Raw genomic sequence first — 24555 nt, 5'->3', positions numbered from 1 at the left:
CCGCGGACCCCCGGTTGAGAAACACTGATCTACGTACTTCCAAATTATGAACGGTAGGGGAGAGCATTTTTGGGTATAATTCAAATATGACGTGTATGCGCAGTTTTTCGCGTTTTTGGGACGTCCTGCGCAAGCAGCGTGCCGACGCAACGTCATACGCGAATCGATTCGTGTACGAACGACAGCGGGTTGGAGACGTTTCAACGATTTGGACGAGTAAGTAAATTCTTTATTTTTAAATTTTTTTAATGACACGTTGTGTTTATTGTTTCGCGCGTCATAATCACGAGTCGTGATCATTTTGACAGATTATTTCGTATTTTTAACAGTAATGTCGTTAACAGTACTACGAATAATACTGTAAAATCCGCCGTGGCGATCCCCGAGCAGCCGAAAGAGGAAGAAGAAGAAGAAGAAGAAGAAGAAGAAGAAAGAGATTTATTTTTAACACATCATTTTGAGTTTTTCGGGGCAGACGGTCAGGTTTAACGGTCCGTAGTCGGCAAGGAGCGCAGCTAATGCGGTCACGTTGTCACAGCATTTGTTAAAACGTGTTTACGTCGCAACCGTGGCAATGAGATATAAGTAATAAAACCTAGACTGGATATAGCCGGACCGCCATTGGTACATGGGCAGAATTGTGGTCAATCTGGTACCAACGGCCCTCTCACGCGGCTCGAACGAGCAACAGCCAATGGGGGCGCTCCACGCCGGCCGTCCGACCAATGGCTTGGTGCCACGGTCGCAGTCCCGCCAAACAAGTAATTTGTAATAACAGCAAAACCTGTTAACGAATCGTCGATTGTTAGGCCTTGTGCTCAGAACATGAAATTGAACAATTTCATATTAAGATAAAGGACGTTAATTATAAAGCGCCCGAGGGCGATCTGGCGACGTGCTAGCGGGATAGGCTAATGTAAACTACTGATAAGATACGTTAGCCCCTAGCTAACGGGTCTGACCCTTTAGCCGAGCGGTTAGTGACGCCGCCTTGTGGTCAAACACTAATGCAGTTACCACATGGGGTTGGGAAGTTCGGACAGTTCCAAGGGGCCTACGGCAGTGGTCGTCAACCTTTTTGGGGTCCTGGACCCCCTGTGTATTTTTGATCTACCCTGAGGACCCCTCCACCTGATCTTGGGGGACGGGGGTTGCAATTTGATAGAAACAGTAGAAACTGCATTTTAAATTGCATTATAGCATTTATTCACTCTTTGGGGCAAAAATAAGAGCTTTCAGTTGTAACTTAGATATAGTTAACAAAACAGAATTCTTATGCAGTAACTTTCAGATATATGTAACAAAACAGAATATGTGTTCAGTAACTTTCAGATATATGTAACAACAGAATTTTTATGCAGTAACTTTTACCAATGCAAACGGGAGCGAGATCTCTCATTAAAATACAATAGATTACACTTGTGAAACAAATGTAATTAGAGAAAAAAGTCCTGTTACCCTTTACAGTTTAGCTAGATAAAGGTCTCAGTCACATTTGAGTAAAATAATCCTGTTTCTATAAATGTCATAAGATCTTTTTTTAAAGATATTTTATTTTCACGGACCCCTTGCAATTACACCACGGACCACTAGGGGTCCGCGGACCCCCGGTTGAGAAACACTGGCCTACGGAATATATTCGACCATAAGGATAACTTCTACCTATTCATCAGTGTGAAAATATCAGGCTGGTTGTCTTATGAGTAGGCAGATCTGTTACGAATATGCTGATTGAGTCTTTTGGCCATTATTAACACACCAATAAAAAATCCTTTGGAAATTGCTGCATTGGAATAAATAAAATAAAAAAAACGTGTCTTGTATTTCATATCTACTGCGCTGTTTTAAATCGCCTTTTGCAAACGTTCACAGTCGATACTTTTATTTTGAAAGACGATACCGGACGTGGAATCTCGCAGACGGGGGCGGTTGACTTTTTAAATCGCACGCCAGCGTGTTGTTTGTTGTGACTGCAGATGGCGAACGCAGGGTCTGCTCGAGTTTTGCCTTCGGCTCTAGTTGGACACAGAATTGCAACATTGAGATGGAAACCCTAAGAATGCGGCGTTAACAAAGTCCTCCGTGAATATGACTTGCCAAAAGAGTCGCCAGGGTGTGCAACTGAATAATTGCACGATGCTAGCCGCTTAGGCTAGTGTTACCTAGCATTGCTATCCCACTTGTTCCAAGGCTACAGGACGCCGAACGACTTAATGAGGGAGCGAAACACACACACACACACAAGAAATCAACAGTTGAAAGGAAATGGCTGGCTACGAAACAGGTAGCTATGAGGTTACTCGAGCATTTTTAGTAGCTAGCCGACCGCCCAGTTTCCAAGTATTGCCAGCAAGTAGCCAGCTCGATCCAAGTGAGAACATTTTCCATAGACCTTTGCCCCAGTACTACATGGCTTGATAGGTGGATGGATGGAAACTTTATGATCCTCAGGGAGAAAATGCACGGCAACGGGACCAGTATAAAGTAACTGCAATCGCACTAAATATATAGTGAGATATAGCGGCACGGACGCTGCATGGAAGTTTATGAAAATCCTATGAATAGTAGGACAGTGTGAATAATAAATATCCCATACAATGGTGATCTTGTCAACAGGTATTTTGACACATGGTAGGGAAATTGAATAAATAGGAAGTACACTTAGTTTAAGTTTGCACACCTTTTTTTTTACAAAGCTAACGCAATACTTAAGTAACACATAAACGCAGCAGGTCGTCGCTGAGGGGGATGGCGTAACCTTCGTTACACCACCATCACAATGTCAGGCCAGCTCTTCAATGCAAGAGTGTAATGTAAAGCATGGGAATTCACGACCGTGAAAGCATGCATTTTGATCTTCCTGGTTTGAGAAAACATTGTGCTGTGATGTAAAATAAATAGCTGTTCTGGCAGGATTTGTTGTAGGTGTCCTGCATAAAAAGGCTCTCCATAAAAATAAGGACCCGCTGTAGTCACATGTCAATGCAGGCGTGCTCCGTCGTTCAGGTGAAGTGAACGGTAATAAAAGAAAAGGAAAGAAAAGAACAATTAGTAAACAACGACAGTGATCTTCCAGATTCTTCTTTGTCAAAATCTTTTGAGAATCGTCAGCTTGTGTTTGTGAGCTAGACGGGTTGATGGTTGACTGTGTCTACTGTTAGGTAAGCAAACTGGGCAAGACGCTATGTGCTATGCCATTTGCTATTTTGCACTTTTAATGTGCTGGACCTGGAATGCCTAACGTCGTCCTCTTGCTAATTATAATATTCAGTAAATATGACTGCTTTTTCCAGCCAATGGACAAGTCGCTTCATGAAAAACCAGGCAGAATGACGTGCATTGTTGTGTAGTTAGCAGTGGAAAGGAGGGGACTAGTACTGATAATGTCTTTATGCATGCTCAATAATCCAGGTAAGAAAATCAAAGAAGGTTGAATCAGTTTGTACTGATAATGTTAGAATCATAACTATCCACCAAACAGTGTTCAATACTTAATATCCCCAGCCTTCACCAGTCAGCCTGTGGGAACCCCCAGTATGTGGGGATTACCAAGAGGCGATGTGCTTCTCATCACATTTGGTGTTGGTTCCATGTAAATATTCAGCTTAACTCTATGTCATGTATTCTGTATTGTTGGATCTGTTTGCTATCGGTGTTTGTTTCCTTTATAGTCACAATCTTGGACAAAGGTGCAGATTGTTATTATTCATATGTCAATAACTGTTTCCTTGATCCGTAGGCTGGAAGTTTTGAAGAGGTTTTGCTTATTCTCTGCTAGTCTGTCACTTGTTAAATGTCTGCCACATCTTCATCAACCATAACTATACTTGCTTATTCTTCTTCAGCATTGACATCAGGTTGCAGTTCTTCTCCTGTTAATAAGGCCAGTGCCATAAAAACATCAGTAAAGGTGAGGAGATGTCCTTTCAGCGTTGATATGTACTGTAACTCGCTGTTTGTCTTAATGAACACAATGTCAGAACATGTACGGTCCAGATTTATGCAAATGCAGTCTGTTTTCCCTCATCATTGAGAGGATGGTTTGTGGCCTTGGTAACCTTTGCACTCAGAGACGGATGGTTGGCAGGCCTTCCCTCTGCAGACAAAGGGTTTGTGTGATTTCCTGCAGAAGTTTGCTGAGATGGGCCGAGCACAATTTTTTGTGGGTTTTAATGAACCGCAGAGGTCAGACAGTGCAGAACCACAAACTGTACAGACCTGTTTAGGGCAGGAGTAAAACAGATAAGTGTGAGGGGAGAAGAGGGAGGTGATTAGACCTATAATACAAAGGAAATAGAGCCCCAAGGTAGCTGTAAATGAGCATGTCTTTAGAGATATTTACAAAGTGTCGATTGTCCAACCTTGGGGTCATCCCGGGTCGTCCTCTGTGTGGAGTTTGCATGTTCTCCCCGTGTCTGCGTGGGTTTCCTCTGGGGGCTCCGGTTTCCTCCCACAGTCCAAAGACATGTAGGTCAGGTGACCCGGCCATGCTAAATTGTCCCTAGTTGTGACTGTCGGCACTGTGATGGACTGGCGGCCTGTCCAGAGGGTCTCCCCACCTGCTGCCCAATGACTGCTGGGATAGGCTCCAGCTTCCCGCGACCCCCAACTGGGATAAGCAGCTTGGATAATGGACGGATAGATGATTAGATAAGCAAATTTAAAAAAGAGACTTTGTGTTATCGTATGTATAATGGTGCACCATCAGTGTTAAGCACTGGTTCAGACAACATTTCCCACTTTTTATTGTTTTTTAACAAACCTTTTATTAACTAAAACTACCAAGGTTTCTCTGTCAGACACTGTTCCTGAAGTGTTTAGTTCCTGTTTCCTTTCTACAGCTGGCATGACACATCCTGTGCTTTGGCAATCATGCTGGGTCATGCGGTTACCCTGGTAACAGCTGAAAAAAATCAGCTGCTGCAGATCAGGAAAGTGAAACTTAGTCTTTGTCCCCCCCCCCCCCCCCCATCGTCTCCTTACGTCATCCCTCGGCCTAGTTTGGATTTCTGTATTGTTAGGAGGCATTACTGTCCCACTATGATTCTGCGCTGATTTTTTATTTTTTATTTAATCCCATGTCACTACCAAGAACACCTGTCGGTGGTGTTTATTGGCTGTTGTAAATGTAGAAGTTGCACACCAGTATCACAAGCTTCATATCTATGAAGAAAGGCAGGACTCTGAGATCCTGCTAATCAGTCAGAGCTGGGTATGGATGTTGAAGTAGAGTGTAAGCTGAACACTTTCAGTTTCATTTCTGTCAGTTTACAGTGTTGCCCTAACATTCGTTCTAGGGAGGGTGAAAGGAGGAGCCTGGTGAAGCTACAAAAGAGGAGAGTTCCTGGTTCTGGCACTGTTCAACCTCAGACAGAGACCCATTGCAAGTCTTTGTTGTCATCCAACAGAAAACAAACAAACAGGTAAGAGTCGCTGTGCTTTGATCTATATATTAATTAGTAAAACAAGAGTTGATTATATTTCTTATAACTATAGCAATAAAACCAAGTAAGTGTTCTAACTTATTCAACAACTTTACCATATATATGTATATGTGTGTGTGTGTGTGTGTGTGTTTGTGTGTATATATATATACATACACACACACACACACACATTGTAATTATATAATTGTAAATGTGTTTTATATATGTGTATATGTGAATTTATTTGGTTGATTTGTCGTTCATTATTGCACGTAAGCCATTATTTACATTAATTACTCTGATACCACTGTGACATGGTGGTGTTTGCGATAATTGTGATTTCTCCTTCCTGTCATAGCATCACACAAAATGTAAAAGGTTCGGGTAAATATTGTGAACCAGATTAAACGGCACCCAGACAGGATTCATTTGAAAATGGCATAGCAACCAAAAACAACGATCAGTTTAAATTGCAAATTGCCATCACCATTACCTTACTGTTATCTTCTTTCAGTGTTGTATTATGTAAATTGTGTGAACACAACATCCACTGCATGTTGTCCATCTTGGGAGAGAGATCCCTCTTCTGTTGCTCTCCCTGAGGTTTCTTCCTATTTTTTCTCCGTTAAAGGTTTTTTTTTTTTTGTTTTTTTAGGGAGTTGTTCCTTGTCCGATGAGAGGTTCTAAGGACAGGATGTTGTGTTGCTGTAAAGCCCTCTGAGGCAAATTTGTAATTCATGATATTGGGCTATACAAATAAAATTGACTTGACTTGACTTGACCTAGAGTTACAATGGCCATGTGTACTATTCACAGAGGATTTGGGAATGTTTGCAATCACAGCATTGTAAGATGGTGACAGATGTACTCTAAGCCCCCCCCCCCCGGTTCAGGGACGATTGCTCCCTCTTCACATAGATGGCCTCTTCTACTCCGTATTCGAACCAGCGTTCCTCCCTATCAAGGATGTGCACATCCTCATCCTTGGAAGAGTGGTGATGGGGGACATTTGATTGTTTACCGTAAACTAACACATACTGACCAGTACTTAAGGTTTGACTCTCATCATCCACTGGAGCACAAACTAGGAGTCATCAGGATGCTGTACCACCGAGCTGACTACTATATATACATACATCACCCACTATGTGTGTGATGTATGTATATATATGTTTGCAATTGTTCGCAATAATTGTGATCTCTCCTTCCTGTCATAGCATCACGCAAAATGGAAAAGGTTCGGGTAAATATTGTGAACCTGGTCAAACAACACCCAGATGGGATTCCTTTAAAGAAGATGGCTGAGTTCTACAACCGGAAATACCACCATAACCTTACCTGTTCGGCTTTGGGCTTCAAAACTCTTGCCAGCCTGATAGAATCCCTGGATGAGGAGCTGGTTGTGAAAGGACAGCAAGTCTTTCACAAAATTCACAAGGCTGGAGGTAGGGCTAGAGTTTGCGTTGGGACAGGAGATGGAGTTGGAGCCGGGACCTCAGCAGTTGGTACGGAGAACAGCTGTCCTACAACGCCTGTGAGAACAAAGTTTAAGTCGGCGAAAGATCCGCCACCGGCTACCCAGGGTGACAGCCCTAGCACACACATCAACCAGCTTTCCCATGCCTTCAGAGGAAAGGACATTTCTACTTGTATTACTGTTGTCCCCTCATCTTCTGCATGTCGTCCAGCCTCTCCGGTTTCACTCACCAGTACACCAAAGCCCCTTGAGAAGTTGTCTCAAGAACAGCTGTACCAGAGGGTCCTAGAGGTCAGTTTTGTTTTTGCACTCTAATTCTGTTATGAATCTGGGATATTTCTGAACATAAATGTTAAACACTGACTTTAAATAAATCATGAACATGTTGACACTGATTGGTTTTAGATATAATACACCATCTTAGTAAGCCAGCAGGAGGTCACTGTATGAGTGGTGAAAGCTAAATTTTTGTCATGACCTTAGACCTTCAAAACGACAACAGTAGAAACTGCCATTTTCCTCCAAGAGGACATTATATACAGAGGACCTTGTCACTAAATGGTAATCCCTGTGTTATAGGTGATACAGGTACACCCATGTGCTGCTCGATCAATGGAGCAGATGCAGAATTTCTATTACCTTCATTTTGGGGAAATCCTTCCTCTGCAGCAGTTTGTGTCCTTATGTGACAATTTGGAGGAGGCACCCCACACTAAGGGACATGGAGAAGCAGATCAACTACTAGTCCAAGGTACCGCTGCACTGAAGAAAAATGCAGGTTGGTAGACACGTCCACCAGGTTTGACATTGACATTTATAAAAAGTTCAGATTTGTAAGATTTCTGCTCCCCTATGATTTGTTGCTGCCCTGTAATACAGTCGATAACCAGTATTACCATCGTTTTGCCACTAGAGGCCGACATTGGCCTTCCAAACCACAAATCCTCCACCATCATGTTGTAGACTGAAAGTCTGTGGGGGACGTAGTCAGCTCGGTGGTACAGCATCCTGATGACTCCTAGTCTGTGCTCCAGTGGATGATGAGAGTCAAACCATAAGTGCTGATCAGTATGTGTTGGTTTATGGTAAACATCAACAATCAAATGTCCCCCATCACCACTCTTCCAAGGATGAGGATGTGCACATCCTTGATAGGGAGGAACGCTGAGTTGAACGGGGAGTCAAAGAGGCCATCTATGTGAAGAGGGAACGATCATCCCTGAACCCGGGGGGGGACACTAAGAGTACATCTGCCGCCATCTTATAATTCTATGATTGCAACCATTCCTAAATCCTCTGTGAGTAGTACACATGGCAATTGTAACTCTAGTTAATGGTCACGGTAATTTGCATATGAAACTGATCGTTGTTTTCGGTCATTATGTCCTTGTGTTGTTCATAAGGGTGAGGATACCTGCAGTCAGTTTAGACTGAAGAGGTCACTTAGATGAGTGATGAAATATGTCTCTCAACTTCAATGTCTCTCAACTTTCTTTGACATTTGTGATAATATTTCTGATAGAGCACAACGGGGCTCAATTGCTCTGTTGATTTATTGGGATAGTGCTTTGACTTTAATGCGCAGTAATACCACAAACAAAATGGGGAATTAATAGAGGAAATTAATTGGCAACCCTGGGGTTGTCCAACCTTGGGGTCATTTCAGGTCGTCCTTTGTGTGGAGTTTGCATGTTCTCCCCATGTCTGCGGTGGGTTTTCTCCGGGTGCTCCAGTTTCCCCCACCATCAAAAAGACATGCATGTTAGGGTTAATACTCCTGTCTGTGCCCCCTGACCGAGGCATGGCAAGATGAACTGGAGTTGGTCCCCGGGCGCTGACGGCGGCTGCCCACTTCTCCTAGCTACACAGCTAGGATGGGTTAAATGCAGAGCGTAACTTCCCTACGATGATCATTAAAGTATATGTCATTGATCAATTCATCCTCCACCACAGTTTTAAGCCTGTTCAAAGGAATTTTAGGCTGGGATTAAAGTGACATTCATACATTCTACTTTTTTTTTAAAAAGCAAATTTTGTCATTTCCCCCTGACAGCTGCTCAGTGCCTTAAGATGGAGCCAGAAGGAGAGCAGAAATCAAGCACTCCGTCCTTTTCTGCATCCCTCTCTGACTTCCCAGCACTGGGAGCTGAAGGGATGCAGACCAAAAGCCAGAAGAAGAAGCTGAGAGATGAAGCGCTGAAAGAAAAAAACGCCCAAGTCTTTGTGGACTATTACCATGCCCAGCTGAGGGTCGCGCATGGCGCCAACATGCGGGCAGCAGACCTTCTGGAAGGTGAAAACGAGGATTCCAAAGGCAGGAGGAGGAACAATCCCCTGGATATGGAGGCGGTCAACAGTCTGGTGGAGGATGTGGTACGAGAGCTGGCTGCAGAAGGAGAACTGGTCACCAGAGAGAGGGTGAGGAGGAATGTGTCAAAGCACTGCACCCTTGGTCACCCTTATAGCAACTGTAAATAAAATATATTAGTGATTCGTTTCTGTATGCTCTTAAAGCTGCAATCTGCAACTTTTCTCTATTGATAAGATGGAGAAAAGTCACTTCAGATGTGATGGCGATGTGGTGCTTCTGTTGGACCGGCAGTCAGTTTTACAGTAGAACAGTGTTCTAATCCAGTTGGAGCCAGAGAGAAATAGACATGTTTTGTTTTTAATTTTGTGTAACGCTTTGTGACTCTGTCTGTGAAAGGTGCTATATAAATCAACTTTACTTGTAAAAATGGGATTCTAGGATCAGAGCAAACACGGGCAGTCTGACGTATTACAAACTTGGTCAAACTACACCTTTCTACAGAAATTGATTGCATGGCCGACTGAAGCATCGCCACATCTGCTACAGGTTTCTCCACATACGGTAAACATGTCAGTTAGCATTACGTAACCTGACTCCGCGGTCCAGGTGGATAAAATAGTAATTTATTAACTGCTCTTCAGGGAAGCATCACACGTTTCAGCATTAACCCACATCAGATTTCAGTTCGACATGATGGAAAGTAAATTGGGTTTCGTTTAACATTTCAAGAATACTTAAACAGGACGCATGGGCGGGCCTGTAGATTAAACCAGGGTCCATGTATCAACGGGACAGTGGTGCTTTTATCACCAGGCTACCCTGCATACCTATGAGCAGCTGACATTGCTTGAACTATTTGTTTAAGAAATGCCGATGGCAGGCCGTTGTAAAGATTTACTGACCGTTTGAACTCCCCACCAACCTCGGTTTAGGTGATTTCCAGGGTGTGCATGCTGATGCAAGTTCCCTCCTTGGAGGCGGGCAAGATAAAATCCTGGACTGTACCAGCTCTCAGGGACCTTCAATACACCATCAGAGAAATCAACATGTTCATAGAGGTTAACAAAAATTGCATACAATGGCATATTGGTCCTCTTATTATGTTTGTGTTATTTGGTGTTCAGAGTGGGACTGTTTTTTTTTTTTAATTATTTTTATTGGTGCGTGTGTGTGTTTGTTAGGCTACAGAGGCCTCCACGTCCATCTGTACCCTGTACGAATTGGGACAGTCACTGGCTGCCCTGAAGGACAAGAGGCGCTATGAGGAGCTGAGCCTTGGGCCTCTCTGTAAACTACCCCTCATTCACCGCATGTTCAAGATTGACCCCAACACCAAAGATGATGACATCCCCCAGATTGAGACAGTGGACATCCTGAAGGTATGACTCATGTGGACACTGACATAGGCAAAAGCATTTAGTGGATGAAGATGTGAGACAACAATGAAAAATGCACATAATGGGAGGTGGTGCTTTTTTTTTTCATAGATTGTCCTTCTTCATTGTCAGGGCATTTGAGTGGTGTTTGACATAATACTTTAACACAAAACATATAATGCGGCATTTCTTTTGTTTAGATTTTAAGATAGTTACAAAATGTATTGTGTTTGTACTTTTTCTGGTTAAATAGGTCGCCTGTAAAGGTAAGTGAGCTTTGGTTCATGGTGTGTATTAAAAGTGACACAGTAAAGTACATAAGCACTGTTTTGAGTTTTGAGTTTTCCCCTTTCCTCCCTTTCCTCTTTACTCAATCTCACTTCTGCTTCTGGTGTGGGAAGATGGCGGTGCGAATTCATGTTTGCAGTGGCCTCACCCAGTACCGGTGTGGGAAGATGGTGGTGCGAACTTATGTTTGTTGCGGCCTCACCCAGTACCGTCCATGCAGTGTCTTTGTCCACGTCTGCGGCGAAGTTTGTGTCTTCGTTTGATGGCTGGGAGAGGTGGTGCTGGATTGGTTGGGAGAGCTTGGTCTGCCGTGTCCTGTGGGCCCAGGGACCACGGCCCTGCCCGGACCTGTGCCTAAAGAGGAAACACCAAGCGCAGTCTGACAGGACGTGGAAGTGGGGGAGACTAAGCTAACTGCTAGCCCATGCAGACCGGCAGTTCCGATAACACCGAGGGCGGTCTGGCGGCTGCCTCGCCTAGCGTTGACTGGGTTTTTGGTGTCGCTGTGTGGAGTGCGGGGAGGTGTGTCAAAGGTGTCTGGCTGGGAAAGCTGACATCAGATCGTTTGGGAGAGCTTGGTCTGCCGCGTGTGGTGGGCCCAGGGACCACGGCCCTGCATGGAGCTGCACCCGAGGAGGAAACACCGAGGGCAGTCTGACAGGAAGTGGGGCAGGCTAAGCTAACTGCTAGCCCATGCAGATCCGACAGTCATCCTGGCGTTTGCTGGACAGTGAATTTTTTTTTTTTTTTTTTTTGTGGCTATGTTGGATATATGTGTTTTTGTAGTTTTGTGTTTTTTGTTTGTAGATTGGATGTGTTTTTGTCTTTGTGTTGCACTGCTGTGGGCTTGAGGAAATTATATTTCATTTCATGTGTACGGGTGCATGGAATGAAATGACAAATTAATGTTCCTGATCCCTGATTTAATTAACTTTTGTTTGTACAGTGCCTTCGCCTTTTCAGGACAAAGCAGAGGAAGCCAAAAGTAGATTTGACAGAGTTCATGCAGCATCTGGCCGACCAGTACAACTGTGATTCTCCCTACGAGCTGGGTATCAGGATCCAAGGTCTGGGGCTTCCTATAGGGGTAAGAGGCGTGTCACTGTCTCTGCTCGCTGTCATTACTGTTTTGTGAATGTATTTAATGAAGTTCACAATAAACATGACAGTAACAGCATGTAAGAAGAGTCAACATTTATGTCTGGTGAAAGACAACTATGTAGTGGTGACTTAGCTGAAATGTACGTACATCCACCCTGGTCAACACTCCTGGTCCTGTTGGGTTCCCCCCCAGACCATACTGAAGGTGAATCGTAAAGAGCATAGCTTCATGGACCACGGCCAGATGACCATACAGAGAGAGCTGGAAGAAGAGGTTCAAGAGAGGATGAGGAAGATAAAGAGGAGTGTGATGGAGCCAGCGCAAGGCCCAGTGCTCTTCTCCTCCATCGGCAGTTCAGAGCTCAGGAAGAAGTATGTTTCTATGACTGCGGGCGAAGCAGTGCTGGAGATCTTTATGAATGCAGCAGAGGTCTTCACCTCCAGGATGAATAAGGTGAGTATGGAAACACTGGCTGGTGGGTTGATTTGAGAGTTGAATTGTCCTCAAAGCAAAAGACTGGCTAACCTCTAGAGACTTATTTCTTTGCTATTGTTCCCTTGGCAAAATCTCAGAATCCGACCTGCAATTCCCCAAAGCAGATAAAACCAGTTATCGTAGCATATGCTTTTGACACATGCATCAAGAATAGCTGGTTTACCCTCTAAAGCCTAACCCCAACCCCAAGGACCATAGATCAATGTGTAAGCCTGAAATATCATTAGCATGTTCTCCTCTCTCTGCTGCCTCAGAAGTGCTGGTTTCAGTCATCTGGAGGACTTCGTATCCACTTCTCCCAGTTCAGATTGGTTATCCTCTTTGATATTTCATCCGACAGTGTTTCCTTTATTGGCTGCTGTTAAAGGCTGGGTGATAATTCCACTAAGCCCTCCTGCCACAAGTCGGCAGTCAAGTGTGGTCATGAAGTGGCTCTCAGCTCATTAATGAAATGTCACCCATCCTAATCTTCTTGTCCTAAAATGAGAGCTCCAGAGAAAAAGGGTGTTTTAACCGATGAATGCCTGCCAGATGTTGCATGTGCAGTGAGCCTGCAACTCTGCTAGCTTGGTTATCCCCCATTTTCTGTGGCCTTGACAGCCACCACTTTTAAGTGGTTTGGGATTATCTTAGCTCTGTGAGATCACATTATCTATGTGACAAAGCAAGCATGGCCTGCCATCATTAATGTGATTCCTGTGATCTAGATAGTTTACATGAGTGTGTCTCATTAAATCGGGGGAGAGGGGGTCTTTCTCTGAGTCTGCTGTATGGGTTGATATATTACATCACATGGGGTCTATTTCTCCATTCTTTAACTCCATGTTATGGCATTGGTTAGTAAAGCATGGAGTTTTTGCAGCTCGGTGTGGATGTCTGGTTAAGCTATGCCAGTGGATTTAGACACAACGATTGGCCTAGCCTGATACGTAAAGTTGTAGCCTTTTGGTCCTATTTACCTGTTTTCATTGGATACATGACACATCTGCTCAAAATTTATATAAAATTTTGTGTCCAGCTCGTCCAAGACTTCCTGCTGCAGGTGTCAGGTGACCGGCTGGCGAGGGCTCTGTTTCAACTGGCCATCTGTGGGGGGTCCCTGGCTGCCCCGCAGGACCTGGTGCTCAAAGACAAGCCATCAAAACGCAAAGAAAGGGAAAACCCGGAGGATAAACCCACCGTCACCCTACCTAGCGAAGGTATCGTAAACAAATCACACCCAGTAAACTGAGGTTTGCCAAACCTGTTTGCCATACTTGATACTCTGGTTTGGGTTGTTTGGTATGTCATAGAGTGACTAATTGTTGTTTTCTTTCAGCCACCATCAAACAATACCTTAAGGACAACCTGTCAAGTTATAACTCAGCTGTTACTCTCGCCAACATTGCCTCTCTGGAGAGGAAGTTGATCCAAAACTTTCAGGTCAAAGGGTTTCACTCTCTAGAGCAAGGCACCTTCCTGGAGTTCCTGGTGAAACACATTCAGGTATTTCATTACTCGTTCATCCCTTAAACTTCATGCGACAAGCTTCAGGCAGTCAGGAGGAAGGTGCACGCTGCAACATGATCTCAAGCTCTTTCATAAAAAAGACACATTCCATTTACGACTTGGTATCTTTTAAGGCGTTCCTTACGGGGGCTGGAAGTCAGCAGTTAGACGTCATACTTTTACTCATACACAATCCACAGGGTCATCGTGTTCCTAGGTGTCTCTGTACAACTGCTCAAATGCACATGTATAGTGGCAGAGAGCTTAAGTAATCACAGATATGCCTTGTTGACCAGATGAGCCACTTGGCACTGTGTCTAAAATCGCACACTAACACAATACATACTCAGTTAACACAATATGAGGATATAACTACAAAAATGAGGTAAAGGTATGTGCACTCAGTTGACCTCTGCTGACTAACTAAAACGATATTTTCCCGTGTGCTTCAGTATAGATGTTTTGGCACACTGCATATAAGAGAAGAGGTTACCACAGTAATATAACTTCATGAACTGAGATAACCGGTAAATGAAGAATTGTCTCCCTTAATGTGTGCAGCTGCTGCAGGAGACGGTAGGCAGCTCCGTGAGTCTGGGGGGAAGAGGTATGGATGCCCAGGGCTCTGGTTTCAGACCCAGCAGACAGGATGTGATTGAGTTCATCAAACAGTGCGGAGTCCTCACTCCCACTGATTCAGAAACAGTGAGTCACTACCAGAGTCAGTCTCTCCCTCTCTCTGTCTCTGCCTCTCTGTCTCTCTCACGCTCCCTGTCTCTCGCTCTCTCTCTGTCTCTCTCACTCTCTCTCTCTGTCTCTGCCACACTCTCTGCCCCTTTCTCTCTCTCTCTATTTCTCTCTGACTCTTTCTCTGTGCTCTTTCTCTCTACTCTGCTGCTCACTTTCTGCCTCTCACTTGCTCTCTCTGCCTCTCTCTTTCTCTCCGACTCTCTCTTTCTCTGCTCTCTCTCTCTTTCTCACTTTAGACTACTCAATGGTCTTTTTTTCCTGAAACTTCATATTATGGGCAGGATTATAAAAAAATGATTATGTTTGAATATCAGCTGTTGGACTGGAATGTAATCTGAATAAATATACTTTTCAAAATAAAAAACTCGCTCTCTCTCGCTCTCTCTCGCTCTCTCTCACTTTTCAAGTCAAGTTGGTTTTTTTTGTTTTTGTTTTTGAACAAATCTTTTTAACAAATGTCCAGATGCAAACAGCATACAAAAACGTGTGGTGTATATCATCATGAAAGGCTGTTCACATGAAATGTTGTGTAACTACAAAAGTGGTTGTCCATATCCTCCGCCTCCTTCCAGCTCGCGCAAATCGAGGCCGCTCTGAGGGTTCACTACAGGGTGCAGGACAGTCGTGACCTGGGTTTCAGCTTGCTGCAGACAGTGGCAGCTGTAGTCAGATGCCAGATGGACATGTCGGGTGGAGGAGGACCCAGCCAAGTCTACTATGAGTCTGCCCTGTTTGCTCAACACAGCAGGTATAGAAGCCTAGCAGGCATTATAGTGGGGGCAATTCTTATTCACAAGAGGAAAACAAAACACAATAACAGCAATGACCTGTTTACTAAGTAGAGCTGAAGTTCGGGGGCACGATGATACCTTACTTACCGCCCCCCCCCCTCTCTCTTACATCTCTCCCATCAGCAGTGCTGTGTGTGAGTCAGTGGGACTGCTGGGGGAGCTGGCTCAGTCCCAGGCCCTGGCAAGTCTGCTCTCCTGTCCTCTTCTGGAGGATTTAGGTCAGTGGAGCCAGTGGGAGCTGGTGTTTAAGCCCTTCTTTGGCACTCTCAAAGATTTCATCGAAAGAAATGCAGGTAAGAATTAGCCACGGAGAGCGGGGTCTATCTCCAGGCCTTGGAAGTAGACATACGACGGCTGTTCTGTTCTGAATTCAAGCTCTGCTCTGTTTGCGTGCCATGTGATTGTAGTTCTAATCCTGGTTTATAAACATGCTCTATTGGTATTATGTAATCTGTATTACATGCTCATATGAATCACCAAAGTGTTTCAATCCATCTGGTTTCTTAAAACCCGTTCAGCTAATACAGACCTGGCAGCGCTGGAGGTGTCACCAGGTGTTCTGCTCCGGATCACCACTTATACCGGTGACAAGTTTTTCTCCCAGGCTGCCATGACCCTTGACCCCGTTGGTACAGCTGGCCACCTTGTTTCCATCGTGGTGACAGATGGGATAACTAACACTCCCACTGCCCTCCTGGCTAATCACATGGAGAGTTCACTGGCGGCGGCAGTGGCTAAAGAAGGTAGTGAACAAGCACCATCACTTGTTGTGTACTAGTTGGAGAATGGCTCTTTCTGAATTTGCCTTTTGTGTTTGTGCTTTAACTTGAAACTTACTGTTCAAGATAAAACAGATTCACAGGGCGTCCGGGTGGCGTAGCGGTCTATTCCGTTGCCTACCAACACGGGGATCTCCCGTTCGAATCCCCATGTTACCTCCGGCTTGGTCGGGCATCCCTACAGACACAATTGGCTGTGTCTGCAGGTGGGAAGCCGGATGTGGGTATGTGTCCTGGTCGCCGCACTAGCGCCTCCTCTGGTCGGTCGGGGTGCCTAATCGGGGGGGGCTAGAGGGACATACCATGATCCTCCCACACGCTACATCCCCCTGGTGAAACGCCTCACTGTCAGCTGAAAAGAAGCGGCTGGTGACTCCACATGTATCAGAGGAGGCATGTGGTAGTCTGAAGCCCTCCCCGGATCAGCAGCAGGGGTGGAGCAGCGACTGGGACGGCTCGGAAGAGTGGGGTAATTGGCCGAGTACAATTGGGATTGGGGAGAAAAGGGGGGGGATATTAAAAAAAAAAAACAGATTCACATTGCCAGTATTTTTTTTTTAAGTCACGATTGCGGCCATTTGCTTTGTTTTGGTTTTCTGTGATCAAAAATGCATCCCTCTGTGTATGTAAACTATTAAAAAAATTGACTGAAGTTTCCATTTACTAGATTTGTCACGGGCCGAGGAGGATGTCTCGTGCTACAACACCGTTGCACGGTTCCTTTTGGAGTGTTTGATTCGAATACCTGTCAGAACCTGCCGGGCACTGCTGCCGCAGGTTAGTGACAATGTGCTACCAAAGATTGGAATTCACCATAATCTATGACTACTACTACTACTTTTGACTGCTCCTGTCAGGGGTTGCCACAGCGCATCATCCATTTCCATCTCTTCCTGTCCTCTGCATCTTCCTCTGTCATACTAGCCACCTGCATGTCCTCTCACCCCACATCCATAAACCTCCTCTTTGGCCTTCCTCTTTCCCTCTTCCCTGGCAGCTCCATATTCAGCATCCTTCTCTCAATATACTCAGCATCTCTCCTCCACACATGTCCAAGCCATCTCAATCTTGCCTCTCTTGCTTTGTCTCCAAACCGTCCAACCTGGGCTGTCCCTCTAATATACTCGTTCCTAATCCTGTCCTTCTTCATCACTCCCAATGAAAATCTTAGCATCTTCAACTCTGCCACCTCCAGCTCCACCTCCTGTCTTTTCATCAGTGCCACTGTCTCCAAACCATATAACATAGCTGGTCTCACTACCGTCTTGTAAACCTTCCCTTTAACTCTTGCTGGTACCTTTCTGTCGCAAATCACTCCTGACACTCTTCTCCACCCACTCCACCCTGCCTGCACTCTCTTCTTCACCTCTCTTCTGCACTCCCCATTACTTTGGACAGTTGACCCCAAGTATTTAAACTCATACTCCTTCGTCACTTCTACTCCTTACATCATCACCATTCCACTGTCCATTGAGTTAGCACTCACTTGTGTTATAAAACAGGTTTTTCAAAGGTTTTGAATCACCACAACTACGAGAGGTCCTTGATCATAGTCATAACTGTGCACATAAATTATTAGGCTAACAGGCCCAGTGCTATGTGAGATTAGCAGCGGACCAATACACACATACACGGACATAAAATCTTTTTTTTTCCCCGACATTATAAGACGTGCACAGTGCCCAAGTTGATTGAACGGGAAATGTGGGAAAAAAACATGGTTTTAATATGCAGCGCTCAAGCTAAAAAAAAATCTAATAAAAACATTTAGCCTTGGTGGCCGGGTAGCGTGGCGGTCTATTCCGTTGCCTACCAACACAGGGATCTCTGGTTCGAATCCCCATGTTACCTCCGGCTTGGTTGGGCGTCCTACAGACACAGTTGACCATGTCTGTGGGTGGGAAGCCAGATGTTGGTATGTGTCCTGGTTGCTGCGCTATCACCTCCTCTGGTCAGTTGGGGCACCTGTTCAGGGGGGAAGGGGGAACTGGGGGGAATTGCGTGATCCTCCCACGTACTACATCCCCCTGGTGAAACTCATCACTGTCAGGTGAAAAGAAGCGGCTGGCAACTCCACATGTATCGGAGGAGGCCTGTAGTAGTCTGCAGCCCTCCCTGGATCGGCAGAGAGGATGGAGCAGCGACCGGGACAGCTCAGAAAAGTAGGGTAGTTGGCCAGATACAATTGGGGAAAAAAGGAGGAGGGGGGGACGTTTAGCCTGTCAGTCTGGATGTGCAGCCTCTTAGTCTAATATGAACTTGCACTTTCCAAAAAGAAAAGGTTTGCTATGTGAGCGTGACTCACATCTGCAGTTGACTCAGATCAGGCAGCGACAAGAATGTGCAACACTTCCTGTTTTGACTGCAACCTTGAGGAAGTTATTCCTTTATAACTTTCACATTTTTTGGATTATCGAAATTCTTTCCATTACTGTTGATCCTGTCGCTGCCCAATCTGAGTCAGCCGTAGATGTGAGTCGCGCATGCGCAAGCATAACCGGTTTACCCAGCTTTATTATTTTTGCCGTTCTTCCTGTTCTGCTTTGCTCAGATCAGCAGTGAATGGTTTGCTGCTGACTTGCAAGATATGATCGACTTCTTGTTTACTTTCGAGACTCATACACTGTCCAACCGTGCTCGCGACTCACATCTACAGTTGACTCAGATTGGGTAGCGACGGAGAGCAGCTGTGGTCAAGCGAGCTAGAGAGTGAATGTGGAGTGGAAGCAGCAGTAGTGAGAACAAACCTTTTTCAAAGGTTTTGAGTCACCGCAATCGCAAGTGGTTCTTGATCATACAGTCGTAACTGATCACAAAAAATGTCAGGCTGCTGGTCCAGTAGTATGCGAGATAAGCTGCGGACAGATACACACATACACCCATGACCAAACGCATAATCCCCTCCACGCTACTGCCTGGTGGAGATGAGAAGGGATGGTAGTCAGCAACTATGTAGAAAAATGGCTGGGGTGTTAAAGGGGGGAGAGAGTGGTTGAAAATAGGCATGCAGTTTTGTTAATCCAGTGGGCGCATCCCATCACAGATTATGTATTCGATTTAGGCTCACCTCGTATACAGACACGACACTGATCAGAATTATACCCTAGAAGAAAACCTCTCAAGTTTCTACAGTCAGGGTAAATCTTTTTTTACAGTTTACAGCAAGTAAATACTCCCCTCACAGTTGGTCTTAAAAACAAAAGGCTAGTGTGATGGCTATCATGGCTTAAGCCTCTTCAGCAGTTCAGAAACTGGATTGTTGGAATATGTAGACTACAGCCACTGATGCTGGGCTTGGATTTCCTTTATGTGCGATAGGAGTTTGTATATCCAGCATTTCTGAGCGAGCCCTGACCTTTTGTAGAAGTGATTGAAATGGGAGAAATTGTGATAAGGGAACAAATGCAATAAAGGTTACAGTAAATGAATAAACCCATAGAATATTCCAAATCAGAAACTAGAGGGAGGTGGCACGGTGGCACAGTGGTTAGCGCGGTCGCCTCACAGCAAGAAGGTCCTGGGTTCAAGCTTCGGGGTAGTTCAACCTTGGGAGTTGTCCCGGGTCGTCCTCTGTGTGGAGTTTGCATGTTCTCCCCGTGTCTGCATGGGTTTCCTCTGGGGTGCTCTGGTTTCCTCCCACAGTCCAAAGACGTAGGTCAGGTGAATCGGCTGTACTACATTGTCCCTAGGTGTGAATGTGGTGTGTGTGTGTGTGTGTGTGTGTGCGCCCTGTGATGGACTGGCGGCTTGTCCAGGGTGTCTCCCCGCCTGCCGCCCAGTGACTGCAGGGATAGGCTTCAGCATCCCTGTGACCCTGAGTAAGGATAAGCGGTTTGGATAATGGATGGATGGATGGAAACTAGAAGGACTTTGTATACTTCAACTTGACCAACATAATGTGCACTGGCTTATCCTGTAAATTTAAACTGCACAGTTCATGTGTTGAGGTTGTTGTTGTTATAGTGATTTAATGGTTGTCGTGCCAACCACAGGAAATGCCTGCAGGCCATGCTGGTCAGGCTAACTGGTTTGCTGGTCAGCATTAGACTACTACAGTTTTGATGTTAGACTCATTTCCTGTTCCGCCCTCAGGCTTTACTGCAGTGGCTTTCAGTCGACTGTCATCTGAACACAGCTTGTAAATTGTTTAGCAAATAAAACTTCGTTTGTTTGCATATGTGGGTGAGTTAACACGAAACACGGGTACGTGTTTTCCAGGTGTTTCTGGAGCCTTTATCCCGTGTCCTGGGCCAGGCCAAGTCTAAAGCAGTCCTACTTGGTATGGCCCGATCAGATCCGCGTCACCTCAACTATCTGCATCAGCTGGGCATCCTCCTGGGCATCACAGAATGGACCAAGGACTACCACAACAAGCTAACGCCCCCACAGAGCCACGACAACTTACTCAATGCCTCTGTGGACAAGACTAAAGTCAGTTCTTTTTTTTTTTTTTTTAGGACTCTTACAACATGAATGTTTGGTAAAGATTGGGGAATTATGGGATATACATTTATAGTTGCACATAAAGTATGGTGAAATGTAATTAGCTCTGAAACTCAGCTATTAATGCCCCCCCCCCCAACTCACTGACATTTTGGTGTCGTGAGATACATGACTGTTGTCATGAAAATCTACAGCCAATAGTCAATGTAGCCCTTTTCAAAGTGTTGTTGAAATTCGATGTGGTTTTCTTTTTAACAGAATTGAGAATTTTGGTTTTATTAGAATTTTTTTTGTCTTGTCGACCCATTATTATTTTAGTCTAATTTGGAAGATTCATTGAGCAGCAGCCTCTCAGGGCTGAATCTAAGTGAAGATGAGAATCTCGAGGATGCCACCCTGGACTACGGCTTCAACTCTCCCCTCCTCAATCACAGCCAACAAGGTGAGTGAGAGCCGCAGTGCATCATGGGAAACGGGCTGGTTCCTTACACTGCGCAAAGAAAAAGTCCACTGTCTGTTTCTTGTTTGTTTCTTTATTATTTTTTGGTCAAAATGTTTTCCTCTAGCCAATGGTGAGCAGGAGGTGGAGGATGAAGATGATGATGAAGAGCAGCTGTATGAGTTAAAGTCATTGCCTAATGGAGAGGTATACAGCCCCTGTGAAGCGCAGAGTGAAACAGATGGAAGCCATGAGGACGGACAGTTCGAAATGGCAGATTCTGATGAAGATGCTGCTAGCAATCAGTCAGAAAATGCAGAAACCCCCCAAAGGACCATCATAGAGGACATCAGGTGTGTCATAACATCCCCCGCAGCATCAGGTCTCATAACTGAGTCGTCTGTTTCATGGGTTGATACTGGTTCATTTCAAAATAATTTGACCCTCGCGCTTATTTTCACGTTGTCGTTCCCTGCCGGTTTTCTTTTTGCAACAGGAAAAATGAGTTTGGAATTGGCATGGAGTTGACTGCTGAGAGCCTGAAGCTGATGAAGGTTAACCAAGACAGGCTCGGCCGAAGCCTGGACCGACTGTCCGCTGAGCTCTATAGCAAAGATGCACACTTTGTGTTGGAACTCATCCAGGTAACATTTTTTACTCTCGCCTCGTCCCCTCGCCAAATCCCTTTCTTTTATAAACTTTCTGTGTGCATCCTCTGTGCAGCTGCCGGTGATCACGGTGACCGGTGAAGTCATCCAGAGGACTGTGACATCATGCTTGTGCTTGTTGCGACTTAGTCGTCCATTTTTCTTTAGCTCCATCCAGATGTTTTGCATTCATCTGCACGACTGTTATCAAGAAAGAAATACCAATGAACTGGAAAAATTGAAACCATCACAGACCTGCTAACCTGCATACATTTTGCGTAGCAGTAGGCTTGCAACAGTTTTCGGTTTAAAACCGAACCGTACAGTCCGCCCTGTACGGTTCAATCCGCCCTTATGGACCGTGGGTTTTCGGTTTTGCAGTTAAAATGTGCGTGAATAGTTGACAGGCGTTTCTTACTGCCGGAGAATGGATTTTTCACTGTGTGCCTGTGTGCAGGCAGGCTGAGACAACCTGCTGCAGAAAACCCTGCCCCACGAGTAAATATCCAATCACTGTTAGCCCCCCACCCCCCTTGTAACTGGAGCCGACAGTCGAGTTGAAAAGACAGCAGTAGCTCACAGAAGCAGAAAAAAAGTCATGGCGGGTGGAGGAGTAGAGAGAGAAAAGTTTGAAGAAGCACCGTCTTCATACAAATCTGCGGTGTGGGGACATTTCGGGTTTGCTGTTGAATACAACGATGAAGGAGACAAAACAGTGGACAGAAATAATACTGTGTGCAAGCATTGCTTGACCCATGTCCCGTATGCAAGTAGAAACACTTCCAATATGAGCCAGCATCTCTGCCGTCACCACCCAGATGTCTCGCTTTCTGGAAGCAGGACAGACGCACAGGTAACCGCACCAGTGAAAAAACAACCGTCTATTGGAGATGCTTTCCAACAAACCTATAGCACTAACTCAGAGAAACACAAAAAAATAACCCGTGCAGTGGGGGTGTTCATTGCTAAAGACATGCAGCCCTTTTCGGTGGTTGGAGATGTGGGCTTTCGTCAGCTAATGTATACGCTCGATCCGCGCTACGTTATTCCCTCCCGAACTTATTTCACCAACAATGTAATTCCTGCCATCTATGAAACAGCGCGCAAAGGCATTGAAGACAATTTGGCTAAAACACCTGATGCCTCGCACTGACCACTGATAGTTGGACGTCTCGCGCAACAACGAGTTTCCTCACCGTGACGTTCCACTATATGTTGAATTGGGAAATGAAGAGCGCAGTCCTGCAAACTCGTCCCCTGTATGAAAGACATACAAGCGCTCACTTGGCAGACAAATTGAGAGATGCAGTGACTGAATGGAAGTTGGAGAGGCCAAATGTGAGCAGCGTTCCAGTCACCACAGATAACGCACCAAATATTGTCAACGCGATCAAAGAAACTGAGGGACTGGGACCACAGATAAGCTGCTTTGCTCACACTGTAAACCTCACAGCCAGGAAGGCAGTGTCAATCAACGCGGTGTCCCGCCTCCTTGGGAAAGTCAGGAGAATTATCACTTTTTTCCACAAAAGCACCACAGGTGTTTTTGTTATATACAACAGTCATACTTGAAGTTTTATTTATTTTTGCTTATAAGCAAAATAAAGAGCGAATTTTGGAAATATTAGAATTCTGTTTTTTATTGTTTTTTTACGCAAAACACGTACCAAAACCGAACCGAAACCGTGACCCAAAAACCGAGGTACGAACCGAACCGTGGGTTAACAGGACCGTTGCACCCCTACATAGCAGGTATGCATTTTGCCATCAAAGTACGCTGGTACGATTTGTCACTCTAAACTACGCAAAAAAGCTGCCAACGCCAAGTTCGAGTGCATGTGCAGTACTTCATTCCCCCCGCCTTCACCCCAATTGTATCCGGCCAATTACCCCACTCTTCTGAGCCGTCCTGGTCGCTGCTCCACCCCCTCTGCTGATCCGGGGAGGGCTGCAGACTACCACATGCCTCCTCCCATACATAGGCGTCGCCAGCCGTTTCTTTTCACCTGACAGTGAGGAGTTTCACCAGGGGGAAGTAGCGTGTGGGAGGATCCCGCTATTCCCCCCAGTTCCCCCTCCCCCCTGAACAGGTGCCCCGATCGACTAGAGGAGGCGCTAGTGCAGTGGCCAGGGGCCTCATGTATCAGTCGTTACTATGGGCAAATTTGTTCGTACACGCCCATGGAATTTTTTAGCCTTCAAGATTGTCTGACAGTCGGCAGCAAAGCATGATGGTTATTTGTAATTCCTTCCTCCTAACATCTATTGTCTACCTCTTGCAACAAGCAGTCACCCAGGCCTGCAAAGGCATCAGTGTTAGCCAGGTGGTGTCTAAATTCAGGGGTTACCCAGGTTCTACACTGGTCTCTGAGACAAACTTCAGTGCTAAAAAATCCCATGGGTGTGTACGCACAAATTTGCCCATAGTAACGATTGATACGTGAGGCCCCAGGACACACACCCACATCCGGCTTCCCACCCGCAGACACGGTCAATTGTTTCTGTAGGGACACCTGAGCAAGCCGGAGGTAACACAGGGATTCAAACCGGCGATCCCCGTGTTGGTTGGCAACGGAATAGACCACTACGCTACATGGATGCCCCGCCTTCACCCAGATATCAAGCAGGCATGATTGTCAAGAACGCAACACGCCATCAATTTTATCCCTCTCCTTCCCCCTCTTCACTCTGGCTGGCTGCTTCCTCAAGTGAGGAAGTGTGTGTGTGTGTTTGTGGTCTCTAG

At 45.4% G+C, this 24555-nt stretch overlaps 2 protein-coding genes across 2 annotated transcripts in view; both read left to right on the top strand.

The window, feature by feature from the left end:
• The first annotated feature begins 1996 nt into the window (after nt 1–1996).
• Nucleotides 1997–21670, top strand: LOC130127187 (uncharacterized). The gene is made up of 21 exons (XM_056296758.1): nt 1997–2284; nt 3846–3910; nt 5298–5423; nt 6644–7194; nt 7483–7681; nt 8957–9321; nt 10147–10272; nt 10396–10593; nt 11825–11965; nt 12173–12433; nt 13494–13674; nt 13794–13960; nt 14525–14668; nt 15286–15461; nt 15628–15797; nt 16023–16247; nt 16951–17060; nt 20502–20714; nt 21045–21168; nt 21293–21522; nt 21662–21670. Exons 4-21 carry the CDS (start codon nt 6655–6657, stop codon nt 21668–21670), a joined length of 3579 nt encoding a protein of 1192 aa, XP_056152733.1. The 5' UTR covers nt 1997–2284; nt 3846–3910; nt 5298–5423; nt 6644–6654.
• A 9-nt stretch (nt 21671–21679) lies between these two features.
• Nucleotides 21680–24555, top strand: part of wu:fj29h11 (uncharacterized) — a 44766-nt gene continuing 41890 nt past the window's right edge. Inside the window, exon 1 of the mRNA XM_056297240.1 lies at nt 21680–21809. Within this exon, the coding sequence (XP_056153215.1) occupies nt 21684–21809 (126 nt within the window). The 5' untranslated portion in view covers nt 21680–21683. The remainder of the gene's footprint in view (nt 21810–24555) is intronic.

The sequence above is a fragment of the Lampris incognitus genome, chromosome 17 (assembly GCF_029633865.1).
Source record: "Lampris incognitus isolate fLamInc1 chromosome 17, fLamInc1.hap2, whole genome shotgun sequence".
Taxonomy (NCBI): Eukaryota; Metazoa; Chordata; class Actinopteri; order Lampriformes; family Lampridae; genus Lampris; species Lampris incognitus.
This window is presented reverse-complemented; position numbering and strand designations above follow the sequence as displayed.

Coding starts and splice junctions, on each gene's coding strand:
- LOC130127187 (XM_056296758.1), top strand. CDS start 6,655: ATGGAAAAGGTTCGGGTAAATATTGTGAACCTGGTCAAACAACACCCA. Junction 7,682..8,956: donor TGCACTGAAGAAAAATGCAG/GTTGGTAGACAC, acceptor TCCCCCTGACAG/CTGCTCAGTGCCTTAAGATG. Junction 11,966..12,172: donor GTCTGGGGCTTCCTATAGGG/GTAAGAGGCGTG, acceptor GTTCCCCCCCAG/ACCATACTGAAGGTGAATCG.